Source organism: Bemisia tabaci, chromosome 9, assembly GCF_918797505.1.
Source record: "Bemisia tabaci chromosome 9, PGI_BMITA_v3".
NCBI classification, from domain to species: domain Eukaryota; kingdom Metazoa; phylum Arthropoda; class Insecta; order Hemiptera; family Aleyrodidae; genus Bemisia; species Bemisia tabaci.
In genome coordinates, this window is record NC_092801.1 from 11,115,964 (window position 1) to 11,134,370 (window position 18,407).

General features: G+C 37.3%; 1 protein-coding gene across 2 annotated transcripts in view; it reads left to right on the forward strand.

Moving 5' to 3' along the window:
• LOC109030402 (apoptosis-resistant E3 ubiquitin protein ligase 1) overlaps window positions 1-18,407 on the forward strand; it is a 61,032-nt gene that overhangs the window by 26,946 nt on the left and 15,679 nt on the right. For both annotated transcript variants that reach the window (XM_019041346.2, XM_019041347.2), the window contains 10 exons: window positions 5,933-6,089; window positions 6,992-7,197; window positions 9,130-9,329; window positions 10,165-10,402; window positions 10,795-10,964; window positions 11,632-11,797; window positions 13,943-14,148; window positions 15,305-15,446; window positions 15,967-16,088; window positions 17,015-17,200. In XM_019041346.2, coding sequence (XP_018896891.1) covers window positions 5,933-6,089; window positions 6,992-7,197; window positions 9,130-9,329; window positions 10,165-10,402; window positions 10,795-10,964; window positions 11,632-11,797; window positions 13,943-14,148; window positions 15,305-15,446; window positions 15,967-16,088; window positions 17,015-17,200 — 1,793 coding nt within the window. The remainder of the gene's footprint in view (window positions 1-5,932; window positions 6,090-6,991; window positions 7,198-9,129; window positions 9,330-10,164; window positions 10,403-10,794; window positions 10,965-11,631; window positions 11,798-13,942; window positions 14,149-15,304; window positions 15,447-15,966; window positions 16,089-17,014; window positions 17,201-18,407) is intronic.

Sequence of the window (18,407 nt, forward strand, 5' to 3'; positions counted from 1 at the left end):
AGTCCGCGACGTTGCAAACCTATAGTCATTTGATTACCGACTTACGCCATCGATATGGAGGTGGAATCTCAGGGTAGCATGGATTATCTCCTTCATTACAGCCTCAACTTTGAGAGCTTTTTTTGAGTTTTGGAGTCCGTCTCAGAGAAAACCAGTGGCACTATATCGTGTTTCTCGCGAAACTTTACGTACGTGAAAGTGCTTAAATCGCATATCCCTTACGTATGCAACAGCTTTATTTGAAGCATATTTCGATAGAAAGGCATATGTGACTTTCAATGCTACTTTTTTTTTTGGATCCACATCTCGGGGTTAATCCCATCCCATCCCACCTATCCCACCTATAATCCCACCTATAATAGTTACCCGACCTATGTCGTCAATTCTTTCGTTCACGATAACTACCGTTAGATTTACGTTAGCTGATTCAAATTTTGTAATTTTGTCCATTTTGGTCTGATGAAGAACTGTATATATTTTCGATTAAATCGCATTTACCGATTTCTTATAAACGGTAATTAACGTAAGTGCCCTACCCCTACATACGCTGTATTCCACTAATCTGTTTTTATGAAAGTTCCATTCCTTGGTTTCCTTGGTAACCTTTGTTTGCTATCAGCTGATGTTTTATTTCAATTTCTTTTTTTCATTTTTTCATTTTTTGTTTTTTTTTGTTAATAAATCATTGTTAGGTTAGTTTTAATTTTTTTGCCAGCATTTATTCTACCCCCCCCCCCCCCCCCAGCTCATTTTTCTAGCTCCATCACCCTCTCCCCACAACTCATTTTTCTATCGATTTTATCATTTTTTTCATGGCATGTCTTGCTCCCCTACCACCATTTTTTCGGGGTTATAGATATTTTAGCAGCCTTTAGACCCGTGACTGCAGTCACGGGCATTTCGCTAGTTAGTAAATAAGAAGCCGGAAAAGTAAATGCCTCAATTACGTTTTGCAAGTAACACCACGTAATCTCCATAGATTCTAGTAGTAAAAGAAAGCTTCATCAAGTCTGGGGGGATTTTAAAAAAGTTAAGAATAACACAGACGTTGAAGGAATGGTTAATATACTTCTGTTTCAAACCTTGGTTTTCTTCGTTCATAGAAATCAAGAGTCTGTAGCTCTACCGATAAGAACGTCACGCAAAGCTTGTTCTGGAATCATTCCGTTAACTCTCTTTAAGGCGTTGGATACGTAACTTAACGGGCACCGAGACAGTGCTCGTTGCATACCTAGAAAAGTGCAGGCGTTTTGTACTTCTCGCAGCCTGTATATAACGCCCTATCATGCCGCACGTATTCTAATCTAGTCGGACTGCGTGATTGGTGTGAAGGAACGAAGACCTTTGCATCTACCGAATATTGTAACTTCTTTTCTCTGACCATCTTACCGCCGCACATCGGATCGAGTCAATCCGAGAGGTCGGGCATAAAATTTTAAACAAAAACTGCGAATTTCTATGTCTAGTTCGTCACATTTCAATTTTAAGACGTGTGTTTCTGAAAGATAATTTCACGAGAAAACCTATGGAACCACTTTCATGACCTCAGAGTTTTGTATGAATGGAGTTGTAAGCTTTTTAAAGTGTCCAAATTTTGTCCGACCTCTCCCATTGGTCCCACTGGTGGTCCCATTGGTCTGTGCGCCGTGTCCAGAGAGAATCCTCTTTTCCATCTAGCCGTTTTCTAATTGCACTGTAAAAAATTTGGAGTGGAATTCTGTGCCGGAGTCTAATACCGCCGTGCTAAGGAAAAACGCCGTATGAACCTTCAGCCGTTGCCAAATTCCAATTTATTATACACGAGTATCCGGTAAATTTATAAATATTTTTCTTCCAATTTTTCAGATAATGTCGTTCGCAATTTCATCTAAAGTTCCTGAAAATTTCAAGGAAAAATATTCAGGGCTTTCCTCAAAAATAAACATGTTATCGAAGGATATTTGGCAACTCTCCACTGGTAAAAAAAACCTCTTGGACCAATGCCGCGGTGCATTGACTTAAGAGTGCAGTTTCTTGTCGCTGGATTTAAGAGTCTTGAACTTCAAGCGGATTTTGCATTGAAACTAGAGTCCAGACTCTTAAATCTGGCGACAAGAAACTGCACTCTTGAACCAAGAGGTTATTTTTTTTACCGGTGTCGAATGTTCATACGGCGTTCTTCCTTAGCACGAGGCAGTTGTAGTAGGTACCTTCTAAATCAGATCACGATTTCCAATCATAATTAGGAAAATTTGTAGACGGGGCTTTTCTTTGGTCCGTCCAAGTTCCCTCACTTTTAGTGGTCTAAAGTTTGAACTGATGTTTAAAAAGTTTTTCAGCGCAAGATTTCGTAAAGTTCACCCCAAAGCTAGTTTGTTCATCATACTAACATTTCAATTTTATTTTTTCGAAAATGCAACTTATCTATATGTCACTATCATTGGATGCATCAATCATTGGACCCATATTTATGCTAAAAGACACTTTTTGAAAATGCACTTAATGAAAAGAAACACCGTGCATACAATTTACGTATGCTAGACAGTTCACTGTGATCTCATCTGTTGATGACACCATATGCTGTGTTTTTCGATGAAAATATAACTTCGTTTAGGTACATATCGATGGTGAAACTGCCAAACCTCGTATCTGGATTTTTGTCGGTTTTGAGTTAGCTGCATGAATCAGTTGTAGGAGATCTCCTTCATCTGCCATTAAAATATTTTTGACGAAAAAAATCGGGAAGTTACTTAAAAACGTAGTAAAAATATCACATATCTTAGTGCTAATCCGTAATTCACATATTACGCTCTGCGCGCCGTCGCGAAGTTACCAATCGTACGCAGGAAAAATGGGAGCCTTTAGTTACGGAAAATCAAAAGATTCATCCGGTTCAGATATAACAAGGTGGGATTTTCTTGGAAGATAATCAAGTCCTGTGTAAAAACCCCCCTCGAGTCCTGATTTTGGACGCCGCATTTCCATCGGCAAACAGGGATAAGTTAGAGGTGAATGACCCCTTTTCACATGTGGGGAAAATCGGTCAAAAAATTGGTTAGTGTGTCATTATATCAAAACAACCCCCGAATATTCAAGGATCAATGATTTGACTTTCTGATCCATGATTTTAAATTACCAGTTATTACTTACTATCTTTACCTACATGCACTAAGGTGATTTCGACGGTTGCTGCCATTTTTTGTGTTAGAGAGACGTGCGATAAATCGCATCAATTCGTTCCATAATTTCAGCTACTTGTCATTTTTTTCGCATTTTGAGATCGCACTTCTTTAGTCTCATGACAACAGAAGTGCGATCTCAAAATTCGAAAAAAATGACAAGTAGCTGAAATTATAGAACGGATTGATGCGATATATCGCACGTCGCTCTGACACAAAAAATGGCAACCGTCGAATCACCTGAAACTATACTTTTCTTTTTTTAAGAATTAATGTCAGTAGGTCAGAGTTTATTCACCCCTCTGGTAGAAAGATAAAAAAGTACAAAATATTGGTAACGAAGGCTAAAACTATGATGCCAGCCTTTGTTACCTGTTTCTTGTGCACCCCTTACTCTGTTACATTTTGGACTGTTCGTGTTCGTTGTCATTGTTCCATCTGTTGCAATTGACGATATCATCAATTTTCACTCAATCAGAATGTTACAAATTTTCTCCGTCGTATTAATTTGCCACCAATGACCCGAAACCACACCACTGGCCAATCATAGCTCCTCAAGTGTGATCACTGTCATCTGAATTTGTTGGTATCGTAATCGTGTGATAATAAAACCAAGAGCCCCTCATCAATTTCAAGACGGAAAAGATCTTCTCGGTTCGTGACGATTTGGTGGATGGGCGTGGATGTTCCCTTGGACTTGAAGCAACTATTTTAACTCCCCGGAGATCAATTTGCATACTCAACCAATTGAAGGAGCTTCAAATGATCGCGGTGGTCGGTTGTCGAGTAGTTAAAAGTTAGGGCTCTTCACGGCTTACCCTCTGGTCGGAAGTACGCTTCGATCTCAATGACTTGATTCGATTCAAATTAATAATAATAGAATAATTAATAAATAAAAATAGAGCAAAGGCATTTTTGCCTTTGCTCGCATGTTGATTTTTGTTTTGGTTAGTGTTTATTTATCAATTCTAATCTTATGAATGAAGTCTGTGTCACTTTATCAAAGCTAGCCATCGAAGTATTGAGGCCAGGTGTTGTGATTGGCTTATTCGATGACTTGGACCAATTACAGCTCTTAACCTTGACATTTTGATGGAGTATTTTGATAGTGTGACACAGGCTTAACACGAAAAATGCGTTACTTCAATTGGTGTGGCTCACCGGTGATGGTGCTGCATACCCAAGAAAATGGAGGAACTTTGAGAGATTGCGATAATCTTCAACGAAGCAGTCAAATTTAGGGTGCTCTGCTCACAGAAGGAGAGTATGCCCTGGTAAAAATTGGTGATAAGAGCTGCGTTTCAAAATACCATAGGAATTCTTATAGCCGGCTAAAGAAGGCTACAGAAAATCATATAGCTGGCTGTAGAATGCGGAGAAAGTCCTACGGCCGGGCTATACGAAGCAATAAAAAATTATGCAGCGTTTACACTTCATCGCCTGGCTGTTGCCTTTTCGCCATCGATTATAAAAGACTATGAGAAATTGTGTAGAAATTCGTGTGCTTTGGAAATCATTAAGTTTGATATGGAACCACCTTAATATTTACAAAACACACGTTATATTTTCCTTTAATACATATTTTTTTTCATCAATTAAAACGAGAATAATCCATACAGGATGTGCAAACATTTCAAAATCATGAGTTGAATAACGCTGACTCCGCCAGATTAAATATTAGAGCCTAACACAAGGCGGAGCGGCGACGCACTGGCGCCTACAAACCTAACAGGGATACTTCACGCATTGCGCAACGCGTGAAGTATCCCTGTTAGGTTTGTAGGCGCCAATGCGCTTTTCGCGCTGGCTGCCCGCCTGCCGCACCGCAGCGTGCCACGGCGGCGCTTGAAGCAACTATTTCACACCAGAGGTATTGCACAGTATCATACGAAACTGAAGGCGCTCCAATATATTAGGAATGGCGGGCATCCATCAAAAGTGCGGAGCTTCCCTCGCAAAATAAATCAAGATACTACAGCACAAAAAGAGAGTCCTAGCATCCGTAATTAGTGACGTTTAGCAGACACTTTATCGCCTGGCTGTGAGTTGCTTAATCGCCATCGGCTATAAAAGGCTATAAAGAATTGTGTAGCCGGCTATAGAAGCTATTGGAAATCTTACAGCCGGCCGTAGGTCTATGGTATTTTGGAACACGGATTCTACCGCCAATTTTTACCAGGGTGTCCATTCGTATGTCCCTTTTTCATTGATCGCAGAAAATACGTTGGTGTGTTACTGGCGGCTGCATTGGCGGATCCAGCAAATTGGCAACATTGTCTTTTCTCCATTTAAACCTGTGGAAATGTATCGATTCTGGGAGGGGCCAGGTGCTCTCATAAGGATCGATTATTTAGCATGGGTTTAAATGGAGGAAATCCGGTGTTGCCAAATCTCTGGATCTGCCTGTGGGCGGCCGTAAGTGTACAAATGAGACGGGGACGTAAACCACAACCGTCAGTGGCGTGGCGTGCTTTTCGATTCATCGATATTTCCATATTTGAAGCTGTGGTAAATAATCGATTATTAAAGTGTTCGCTGCGAACACCCTGTTTATCGATACTTTTCGATCCGTTTAAATGGCAGGTCGATCGATTCATCGCAAAGCTCGCCTCGGTATTCTTTTCTATCATTCGCTTCAAGGTGTTGAATAGGTAACGTATCGAGCACGCGAGCAGTGCTCATTGCATACACACTTAATTGCAGGCGTTTTATGTCTTCGGAAGTATTGTCACTTGTTTTAGCTCATGCGTAAGATCTTGTCTGTCTGTTTCCAGGTATCTCGAGCCTTGCAAGTTGCGCGTCCATCGAGAACTTTCCTGAACTGCCAACCCATGATGAGGAGAGACTTCAGCGGGCAGCCAAACTTCTCCAACAGAGATTTATTTTTCGACAGTGGCTGTCAAACATTGGACTCTTGCATCACCACCACCGGTGAGCAGCCTCATAAAATCTGAAACCGCTTTCATAGAATGATTTGTTTTAAAAAATTATTTCTAAACAGTAAAATTATATTTCGAGGTTTCAATTTCACAGAAATTTTGAGGTTTGAAAATGGCGGTAGTTTTTTTTTCTTTTCACATCGGAAATTTTTCTCTGAAATTTTATTTCGCGGAAATTGTTCTTCTCCGGAAAATGTGTACATGATGAGTATAATCAAGGTAATTTTTGGATTTAGCAGCCAAAAATACCTCAGTGAACACCCCTAAATACCTGAGACTTCCTTCCACGCTGAGTTTTCCTTACAATTTGGAACTATAAATTCTGGCCCGGTTTAACAACAACGTATGTGCCATTAGTTTCCCTATGCACATGAGTGTTTTTTCAGATGAGCCAGAATTTATGGTTCTAAATTGCAAAATGCAGTCCAATTAGATCTAACTACCAAATTCGCCTCTTATCCAATTTTCATTTGTTTTTCGTCTAAAAGAGAGGGTATGTTCTTTCGTAATCGTCCACATAGATTATCCCCTCATCAGTTTTGTTGCTGAATTCAGAAATGACCTCAATTCCTTTCCATCTTGTTTCAGTTTTTCGGAAATACGAATGACCCAAGAATGACATCTTTTTCCGTGGGAAAAACCGAAAGAGTTTGGAGATTTGTCTGAAGCTTTGAATGTTGCTCAAATTTCAAATGCAAAATAGTTCTACATAATTCGTTTTTAAAGAGACTGAAGCGGTTGGTGAGATGCCTTGTTAATTTGGAAAGTAATTAGTTAAATTTACCAACAAAGCGGCGTCTTAGGGACCGTTTTATAACACAATGAAGTCTTATGGCATGACAAAATTTTCCAGTGGTGATAATTTTATTTGTATCCTGTAACCATTGTTCTCAGTTTATTGCAAGAAGATGTAACTTCATTGGAGGACGTTTACTGGTTGGAGGACAATCGTGCAAAGCAGCTTTTGGGAAAAGATTTCACGAATTGGTCGAAGGCACGAGAGGCATTGCCGATAAATAAAGAGCACTTGGCTGAACTGAAATCAGAACTATGGAGCACTGTTGTGAAAAGCAGTCAGCATCAGGATGCTTGGACTTATGGTACATGCTTAATGCTTATTTTCAAAAATGTCAATGGCTAAAATTTTGGTTTTAAAGAGTATTCTGCAAAAATTGAAAAAAGTAAGGCCTTGTCCACTTGAGCGCGGTTTGTGGAACTTGTTCCCGGGACAAGTTTTAGCTGAGTTAAAAACTTATTCCTCCAAAACCCGGAACTTCCCCCGTACTCCGAGCTTCTATATATGTTTCTTTTGATGTGAATTTGTTTGTTTTTGTTTTTTACGTCCTTTACATGTCTTGACATTTATTTTTGTTACTTTGGCGGCCGTAATAATCTATTATTTTGCGATAATTGTATAGTTTTATTGAAGTTCCGGTTCCAGTTCGGGCGAACTTGTATGGACAGCATGCCTCGTTTCAAGGAATAAGTTCCGGGAACTGAGCAGTTCATCGAATAAGTTCCTCGAACCGTGCTCGTGTGAACAGGGCCTAAGATTTCTATCTCTTTGAAAAATAACAAAATAGTAGGTAGTAGAAATTTTCTACATCTGAATAGCAGTACATGGTTCTAAGTTCAGCCTTTTGTTTTGCCACATTTTTCTTTGTTTTTTGACAATCTACATAAATTAAAAAACCAAGCATATTTCTATATAATTTAAGCTGCTAAAACTCCATCTTAAGCCAATTTTCATAAATGTATTATCTCAACCATTCAACGCAGAAATGCTTTAACTTAATTCTATATTTTTTTAACGTAATTTCTTATCACAAAAAACTAGGCAGCATTTTCTTATCCCTTGCATTTTCAGACTGATAATTGTATTTCATCAAGGACGGCCTCTAGAAGTTTAATGCATTTCAATGATCAGGTTTGCATGTCAACATTATATCTGAAAAATCAAAGTCTTCGTTCAAAATGCAAGTTTATATGAATGCCAGATTTTTAAAGAACTCAATGGATTTTAAAATCAGGTATCTGAGGCATGAACTTGATCCAGCAATATGTTTTCAAAGTTTCTCAGATTAATCCGTTCACTTTATCTAACATTTGAAATCGTCAGAATGGAACTTCAGTTGGATCTCACAAAAAATATTTTTGCAACTGCTAATGTGCGGATTCTTCCATTATGTTTCATAGCCAAAAAATGTGTTTCACACCTCTTATGAACTTAATATCTTACGGCATATGCCATAAACTTAATAAAATATGAAAAGAGTTTGAGTTTTATCTATTCGAATAATAATTCTCATATTTAGTACAGAAAAGTAAAAGCTCTCCACTGGGTTACCAAAAAATCATTGAAAATTCACGTGCTGAAATTAAAGTGAATCAGTCGCTAGCTTTAATGTAAACTGGCTCCTTCTGATGACGGATTAAGAATCTAAAACAGATCTAGTTGATGTAATATTTACTGCAAAAGAGCACCTTTTTTGTCACATAATTTTTTTAATCCTTTATCTAATATAGTCCTTTTATCCTCTTTTAGTGTATTTTCCGAAGGCAATTTAAAATTGCCTAGTCCCCGACGTAAATAGCCTAGATGCTGATCGTCGTTAAATAAAATTATATATATATATATGTGTTTATTTATGTATGATTGCCTAGTCCCCGACGTAAATAGCCTAGATGCTGATCGTCGTTAAATAAAATTAACTAACTAACTATTTATGTATGTATTTCCGACTCATCGTGGTTTTTCCGATTTTTGCTTGGTTATATTTCCCTCATTTTAAAACATTTCCGAATGAAACTTTTTGCGATGTAAAGAAGAGGAACAGGACTACCCTTCTGCGAAAAAAAAAACGGAGATCGAAGTATTACATTTCGAATGGTGGGGGCGAGAAGTGGGGGGAGGTTCAATTTTGTGGGCGCGATAACTCGCGCAAATTAAAAGCTTTCCCCCCGAAATTTTTTTTAAAGATAGTCTTTAGTATGATTTTTAATCCTGATATGCTGCATACTTTTTGATTCAGGTGGCATGTTAGTGGTATCAGTGAGTATTGCAGGGCTTGTGACCCTTGCTGCCATGACGCAGCCGTCACTAGCCCCTCAAGCAAAACACTCCCTTCTCCAATATGTCACTGGCAAGTACTTGCTTCCAACAAACTGCAGAGTTACTTTCGAGTGGACAGACCCGCATATAGTCGGAAAAACAATGACATTTGTGGTTCATGTGAGTGTTCTCCTCTTACCAGTGGCGTGGCGTGAATAATCGATTTATCGATATCTCGCCATTTGAAGCTATGGTAAAGAATCGATTACTAAGGTGTTCGCTGCGAACACCCTGATAATCGATCTTTTTCCATAGGTTTAAATGGCATAACAATCGATATATCGCAATTCACGCCACGCCACTGCCTCTTACCCTTCTTTGAATCCAAGTAACTAGCTTCTAATTTCATAGTTCCATTCAGCTTCTCTTAAAGTATCTTGAGTGTTAAAATTAAAAATGATAACCCCAAGCGGTTTAGATTTAATGTAATTTGAGAGTTGTTGCAAGAATTCAAGTCATATGACAACTGGGAAAACAAGGGTGATAGACTGTAATTAAGTATGAAATGAAAAAATAAGCCAAAGGAAGTAAGTATTTCAGTCAGACTCAAAGATGATAAACTTCCAAAACTCATACTGGCAAAACTGAATTTTATTTTGTGAGTTTTGAGTTTATCATAGGATATTAAAGCACTTTTTTTTGTTGTTAACTCATTAATTTAAGTATTGCCATGAAGATTGCCTTAGCAATATGCTGTATATTTGCTGTATAGATTTGTTTCAATTACTTGGATGGATTCTCCAATCCGCGACGATTGAGGTCTCATTTTGAAGTCTCTTGAAGAGCTCAGAAACGGATTCTGCATAAAACTTGGATATTTCCTAAAAAAATTTATGTTGGCTTAATTGGTTAAGTTAGTCAATCACAGGATTTTACAAGAGCTTTTAAATTGTTATTAAAAGTCTGATTAATTGTAGATAATTTAAATTTACAAATATTTGTTTATTGTCTACAGTTTTACCAAAGAAACGGGCAACCGTATCCAATATGTGATAAAGACAACCTGTGCATCGAGGTGAGTGAAGGACCTCGTCGAGTTGCAACCCTTATCGAACTGGGAGGTCGAGAACCAAGCAGCGCAAACTTAGCAGTCGTGAAGTTCACAGTAAGGCATGCGGGTCAATACAGAATCCTCGTACTCATTGGAAATATTCATGTCCAAGGCAGTCCTTTTTACAGAACTTTTTTGCCAGGTAAAAAGACAAACCACTCGATCTTCAAGGGACTTTTTTCCCTTACAAAAAATGCAAAAACATTACCGCAGCTGCATATTCTAAGAAAATAAGAATTAATAACATTCTTTTTACTCATTGCCGCATTAAAGCTTGTTGTCTTTTCAAAATGCACAACAAAATCGTTTAAATGACTTTACTTGCATGCCTCTAGCATGCCCACGTTTTTGCTGGAAATTTAGAGGTTTGTAATTTTAAAATTTCCTGATTAAAAAGGCAAGTGGATGTGTAAAAGAAACCAATAAAATGGAAGAATGATCAGAATGACGAAAGTCAGATTTTTTCTCCGAGAAGTCTCAAAACTTTAAGCATTTTGAAAAAGAAAATCCTCACAATATTCTTGATTTTTTAAGGTCCTCCGGATCCTTTGAAAACTGGATTTGTCCGTCAAAGTTCAACTGTGATCTGCACTGCAAAATTAGCCCAAATCCTTTCCATAGAACCTCGCGATGAATTCAGCAACCTTTGTCAATTCTCTGATGTTGACGATCCAGCGAAAGGCTATGTTGCTGAAATTTCACAGGTTTGCAATATTTTCTGTAGACACAATTTTGGAAACAGCCTTATCAAAAGTAATTAAGATTATTATCAGGGAGAATTCTATTCAAACTTAATCGTACCAAATTATCTTGAAACTATCAAAACTAAAATAAATATCTATTTTTTTGCTGTTATGTTAGAAGATAGTCTAGTGACCAGATTTGTGAAAAGGGACTTCATCCGGGAGATAATTTTCCTTAACTTTTTGTAAATGCATGGGGGAAGAAAATTTGGAGATTTTGGTGCAAGTTTGACCTCAAAATCTCAAAAATGAAAGGAGATATGAGCCCTGAAGCTCCAAGACAAAAATTCTCAGGTTGTAGAAAAAAGTCGTACAAGTATTCGCAAAAAGAAAAGGAAAATTTTCTCCTGGAAAATGAAGTCCCTTTTCACAGATCTAATTGGTAATCATAAATTCAATTAAACCCTCGCAGTTTTTCTCGTAAATAAATTTCAATTGCTCTTTAAAGTATTCATTTAGCATGTATTTGCAAATTTTCATTTTTCAACTGCAGGCTAAGTTCCTTCTGCATACATTGTCCATTACCTTTTCTTCACTACCGTCTCTCTTGTTTGTATTTTGTTTCACCTATTTCTTTATTTAAGCTGTCACACTAAATAATTAATCTGTTTTTCCATTTTATTAACAGCAAGGCTCAAAGCCATTCCCTGTAATTTGGAAGTTTGAATATGATAAATCTAGTCTTAATATAAAGTTCGAAGTTTTATTTCTCCAAGAAGGCATTTACCAGGTGAAAGTTTTGTACCAAGGCGAACCTTTGCATAATGGAGAATTCGACTGTATTGTTTTGAATGGTATGTAGCTTTTTGTACTTCAAATCCAGACTTTATTCAATTCGTAAGATACGATATTCTCTAGTTCACAAATATTATCTTTAGCAGCCATATCTAAGTGACTGCACAAATTAAATTTCTATTTTTAAAGGCTATATTCCCTCTAAGCCTTTCAGGACATGGAGCTTGCTGGGGAACTATTTAAGAGCCAATTCTGAAAATATTAATGCTAAAAAGTGAATATCCAAGCACATTAACCCAACTGTTCTGTCAAAAAAAATGACAGTATTTTGAGACTGGCCGAGGAGCAAAGCTCCTCTTCTTTGGAGGGTAGGTGAAGAGCACAACAATATGAGAACTTGAAAGCAGTATTGAATTTGAAGGGATTAGAGGACAAGGCGCATAAGTGGAGTTTTTTAAAAAATTGAGATATTAATAATTTCCAGTAAAACCAGTCTTGATGCACATTCTGTGAAAAATTAGTTCCTAAATTCCAATTTTCAAGCATTAAAAAGTCAGTTTGAACTTTCTTTCCGCCCCAAGGATCCATGTAATTGTAAAACTTCAAATACGTATTTCTCGAAGTAGCAAAAACTGCACTTATGTGCCTTGTCTTCCAAGCTTTACATTTGTTGTTTGGAATGAAAATAATTCGTTGCATTGTTTAGATTTCCTTGAAGAAGGACTGGTAGGGCTATCACATCCTCGAAGAACTTCTTCAACATGTGTAATATTTCTTTTTTGGCCTAGGTTTTCTGTAAATCAGCACCAAGCCTATTTTATTAGGAAGGACTGTAAGAAGATTATATCTGAAAGTAGCCAAATGATGGCTTAGTGTAAACTGACGATTTTACAGGACAAAGAAAAAACTTCCCCATTTTTGTAATTCTGAGGTTTTACCTACTTACTCCATAATCTCGATCCTAACATCTATAAAATTGTAGCAAATTTCCTAAAAAATAATATTATTAATACTCCCTCAACAAAACGAGAAACCCCTAGTAACCATTAAAATATCTACCTTCAAGAATCTTTCTACCCTTATGTACATTAGGAAATTTTTCCAGGACTGTTTGGTTTCAAGTCGTCCTGATGGGTCTCGGGACGTGAAACGGTGTTGGTTTCTTTTCTTTTTCTTCAAAATTTCCAAGCCTCCTTTTATCCAACCTATTCCCAAAACATCAGCACTTCTCCAAAGTATGATTTCAGATATAACCATCTAATACTACTTCTGCCTATAGTTGGCTGTAGACCTCTAAGAAGGGGTATAAGCCATTATATCTGCAAAAAAAAAAAATTCTGAGGTTAGGTTTGCAATTTTTTTAAACATCACAGCACTCCCACGTGGAATTAGAAAAGACTAAAAACATCAGCTTGTGAATTTTATACTTTATAATAGCAAAGTTGCCAACTCATTTCTGCCAAAGTCGTCAGTCAGGTGGTATTCTTCCTTAGCCCTCAAAAATCTTCGTAGCCCTGTATTGGAACACAAACACACACAATGGACCACTAGACAAGGTACGAATTTAAGCAATCTGATACATGTTTCTTAACCAGAATTTCACGTAAAACACGACTCGCACAACGAAAATCACTGAAACAAACTCCTGACGGAGATATTAACGTTTTTATTTCACATTGGTTACGAGGAATTTGAACTGCCCGCTCACAAGAAACTCAAAGCTCTGCGTGAGTCAAATCGCGCACTACAATGGTTTCAGCAAGCTTCTCAATCGAGCAATGTTCATTTCCCACCATGCGTTGTTCAAACTATTAGCAATTTGCTACAGCTGAGCAAAAACGTCAAGATCGAGGTTGCCAGATTTTTATATCGCAGAGACTGTCATGATAACGTTTAGCGCGCGACGTGAAATACGTAGAGCATTGAGTTTTCATGAGCGGGTGGTTTGAATTGGCATCAAGAAACATTGAATATCTTCGTAAGGAGTTAATTTCGGTAATTTTTGTTGTGCGCATCGTGTTTTACGTGAAATTTTAGTTACAAAACATGTATCAGAATGTTGAAATTCGTACCTTGTCTAGTGGTCCCTTAACACACATTCTAGACAGGTAGGGTAAATGTGGTAGGTTCTACCCTAAAGTCGTGAATTACCATTTTAGTGTCTCTATTACTCTCTATAATCCTCACTTACTTTTTTCTGATAGTGGCTGACGCAGCATTGGTTCGTAAAAACGTAAGCGACCATAATACATGTTACGAGGCAAGGCTGTTAAAGTTCCAGGGTGAAACTTTGCTGAAACCAAAGAAAGTTGTTGTGTATATATCTCCCAAGCAGCTTACAATCAAAGAGTTCCTCCTCAAGTTCATCCCGAAAAGACTCGTCACTTTTCGGCTGTGCCCCTCGACCAAGGTAAATGTTTAATGATCATGTGGTAGTCAGGAAATTCATCGTTAACGATATGATCGAACCTCCACACTATTGCGTAGGTTTTAAGGCTGTCAGAGTCAAGGACACTGACTGAAAGTACACTAATATCTTATGTGTAAGTTGAATTTGGAGGTTGTTATTTTCCCGCTGTGTTCTACGCAACATTTTGATGAAGTAATGTTTGAAGTGGCACCTAATTTCTCAAAATGCCAGAGTTTTTTTCTCTTTTTAGGATATGGAGCGATTCAAGTAGGAAACAATCCTTATATCCAAAGCAGGGCAAGGAAGTTTAAGTCTTGAGCAGAAAAGTTGAGTCAAAATACATCAACCAAGAATCATGATGCAAAAGCAACGATTATTTTAAACCCTTCTTTTGCTAAGAAAAATAGGATTTTTCAAAAGAATTCTGAAAGTCAGTAAGTTGGAATTTTTTAGCCACCGTGCGTTAGTAATCCAGAAAACTAGCAATCTCAATGCAGAGGGAAAAAGCTCCTTTTAACACAATTTTCTCTCAATAAGATACGCTGTTTGGAGCAACACTAGTTACGATCATTCAGGAAGGCAACTGCAGACGCGTTTCGGGTCTAAGCGGACCCATCATCAGTGCAGCGCAGTGAAACGCGTTCGCAGTTGCCTTCCAGAATGGTTGTAACTGGTGTTGCACCAAACAGCATAGCTCTTTGAGGGAAAATTGTGTTCGAATGAGCTTTTTCCCTCTGCATTGAGATTTCCAGTTTTCTGGATTATTAACGTATGTTGGCTAAAAATTCCAACTTCCTGTCTGAACGACTTGTGCGTCTACCGCAATCAGTTCGTGAATTCTGAAAGTTCTACCTAAGTGAATATTGCAAACCGAACCACAAAATAATTTACAATATTTACGGGGGACATACCTCTAGAGATTTTTCAAAGTGTTTGAGGTCAAATCTTGTGTTAGAGTACCTGAAAAACTCTGGCCTGACCTAATGTAGCCGCCAAGTATTTTTCAACACATGACTGAAACTCCAGATATTATCAATTAATTGGTAGACCATTGAATCGTTCCTTATAGTGCTATAGAAAAGCCTTGAACAAAAACTGACAGAGACTTTTAAAAAGAACAGCTCACTATGCATATTTTGACATCTTTTTTTTTCAGTTCCATTTTCAAAACGAAAGTAATCAGACCTCATTGCCTGTCTTCTCAATTGATGACGGCTGCCAGCCAGAAGTTGAGCTAATGTCCAAAGACCGAAATGTCATCGCAGCTTCCTTTACTTACTTCCTTCTAAAAAATATAGGTAGGTAGCATTAATGATCGCCTGCAGTACGACTAACTTATTTTGGCTGAACATCAATATCCTATCACAACACCTTCAAGATAATTCAGACTGAATTGACCACATTTCCATTGATACTATAGATTCATCATAGCCATTTTAAAATACATGATAATGAGAACTTCATTTCATTAGTTTTTACAATTCTTGTCAAGTAAAGATTTTGAAAAGTTGTGAAGACAAATATATTTTAGTAATGGCATTTTTGCTTTCAGTGTAGGTACTAAGTGAAAAAAAGAGCAGGGAACGTTGAGACTAATTAAGTTCATGTATGGAAATATTTATCCTTTTTCTACGCAAGTTGTTTAATTGTTAACTGAATAAGTCATGACATTAAGTAGTCTATATTTGTGTATAATGCAATGATAGTCGCAGATCATCATTTCAGAGCGGTTTTCTTAAATTTCATTTTGTAGGTAGATCCTCAACACTTATTTCTGAATTTTCAATGCAATTTTAATGGTTTGTGATCTATTTTCAGGTGGGTCAGAAACATTTAAGGATAAACAAGAATTTTTTTACCATGAAGTTCGGCGGTATCATCACAAACACTACCACGAAAAGTTGCTAATGAAAGTCAACAGACACAAACTATTAGAATCAGTGAGTCTATTCTCTTCTACTTACGTTCTGTTTTTTAAAGTCACCTCCAGTTATCTAGTAAATTTTCAGGTATGAAAAATACTTGAATTTACAGAAGGAGGAAGAAATTATGTGAATCTTGATCGTTTATTCTCAATAAATCTCAAAAGGAATAAGATCATCTCACTTATTTTGTTGCTAGATATTTCTTTGCAATGTTTACCTATCATGTTGAGAATCATAGGAAAACTAACATTTCAAAGAGACAAATTATTAACAAGAATATATGGCAGTTAGTTTTCTTTCAGTCAAATAGGCGGCTTGCCGTTTGCTTCAAATAGCATGTCCTTCAGTGGATAATTGAAATAGCCTGGTCCAAATCTCGTCTTGTAATTAGACGAAATGTCTTCTTGGGGGGAATTTTACAAGATCATTAAGATAACCTTATTATTATACACATATTGTAAATACTGTGCAGGTTTCTTTCATTCTAAAATAGTTCAACAACAGCTACGTTTCAGAATATTTTGACCAATTCTTTTTGAAATAATGCAAAATTTTTAGTAGACAATCATTTGATAGATTAAGTGTTTCCTTTCAAATGTTGTAAAACGTGATCTCAGTCTCCGCAATCTATCGATGGGTGCATTCCTTTTTTGGACTTGACACCTCATCATCGGAACACACATATATTACGAATGTATCAGACCAGCACATATTTATCAAAACAGCAAAACAAAAGCATCCATGTATTCCCTTTTGAGACTGGACTACTCATCATGGAAGGACTGATACATTTTGAATTTTGGATACATTATATATGCAAATTCATCAAAACCAAAGCAGCAAAGTAAAAGCTTTCAAGAAAAAATTTTTAGCCAAACATTCGATACTTTAAATTTTTGCATTTTCATGTCTAACATTGTTTTCTTTCCCTTTCTCCTCAGTCCATCAAAGCCACCAAGGGTTTCTCCGTCGCAGATTGGTGCAGGAACTTTGAAATTGACTTTCAAGGAGAGCAAGGCATTGACTGGGGTGGACTTCGTAGAGAGTGGTTCCAGCTTATTTGTGCAGCACTATTTGAACCAAAGAATCAGCTGTTCAAAGGGTTTTCTGACAGTCTAGATAAGCAGGTATGTGGCCATGCATACTTATGTCATGCTTAGAGACCCCAGAAATTTGTTCGGGTGATTCACGCAAATTTTCAAAAAGTCGTTCTCAAGCACTTGGACCAAGCTCGCAGGTATCATGGAGTTCTGTTGATTTCGAAGAAGTAATCGAGAATTTCGCAAATTTCGGCATTTTGCGCGAATTCGTCAATTTCGAAGTAATTTGCGCTGTAGTTGGAAAATTCGCGGAAAGATGATCTCTATCATGTTCGGAGCCGCTGATCATTCTAGTGGGCAGGATGCAGAAAACTTCGTGAAACCCTGCCGTCGACCAATTGTAGATTTGTGCTTCATATTGCATTAAACTACTGGCACTGCCAACCACGTTTTTCAAATTTCAAATAATAAATGGAGAGAAAACACATTTTTAGCCAGAATTTGGAAGTTAGTAGCGAAAATTTTTGTATTTTCAGTAAGAATTCTAGGATTTTCAGTGAGAATTATAGGATTTTAGCAAGAATTTGAGAAATGCGGTAAAATTTAAGCAAGAATTTGGCAGATTTTAGCGACAATTTTGGGATTTTTAGCCAGAATTAGGGTCATTTTAAATAATGAGAAAATGAGGTCTGTAGCTCATGCTATGCATCGTACCCCCCTCCCCCTTTTCTGTGAACTTTGGGTCAGTGCACCCATTATTTTATTCATTTTTGAAGGTACACAGTGAACTAAGATTTTAGGAGTTTTTTTTAAATTTTTTTTTACCCTAAATGACAAAGGGATCCCGTTTTGAAAACGCCATAACTGGGACCCGTTTGAAATGATAATTCTGGTGGGCTTCAATGACAGAGCTAGGGAGCAGAAACGACGTTTGCTGATCGGTTGAATTCAGCTTCATGCATTCTCTCTCTATGTCAACTCGACTGTTGTGTTATGATTGGCTTTTTCTCCCCTTAGAAACTTTTTTTTGAACTTTTTAATGAGGTTTTTGTTTTTTTACAAAATCTTATGTAAGACAAACTGTACCGCAACCTTGCAAAATTTCCTTACCACTGCCCCATTGGTGTATTTTGCCAACATCTTCACAAAATGTATCAAAATGGAAAAGTGCTGTACACATTAGCACTCAGTATACCAATTTTGCATCATGACATGCACCGATCATGTCGAACTCGGTGGCAATTTTGCAAGATGACAACATTGTGTTTCCTCCATGTAAACCCATTAAAATACA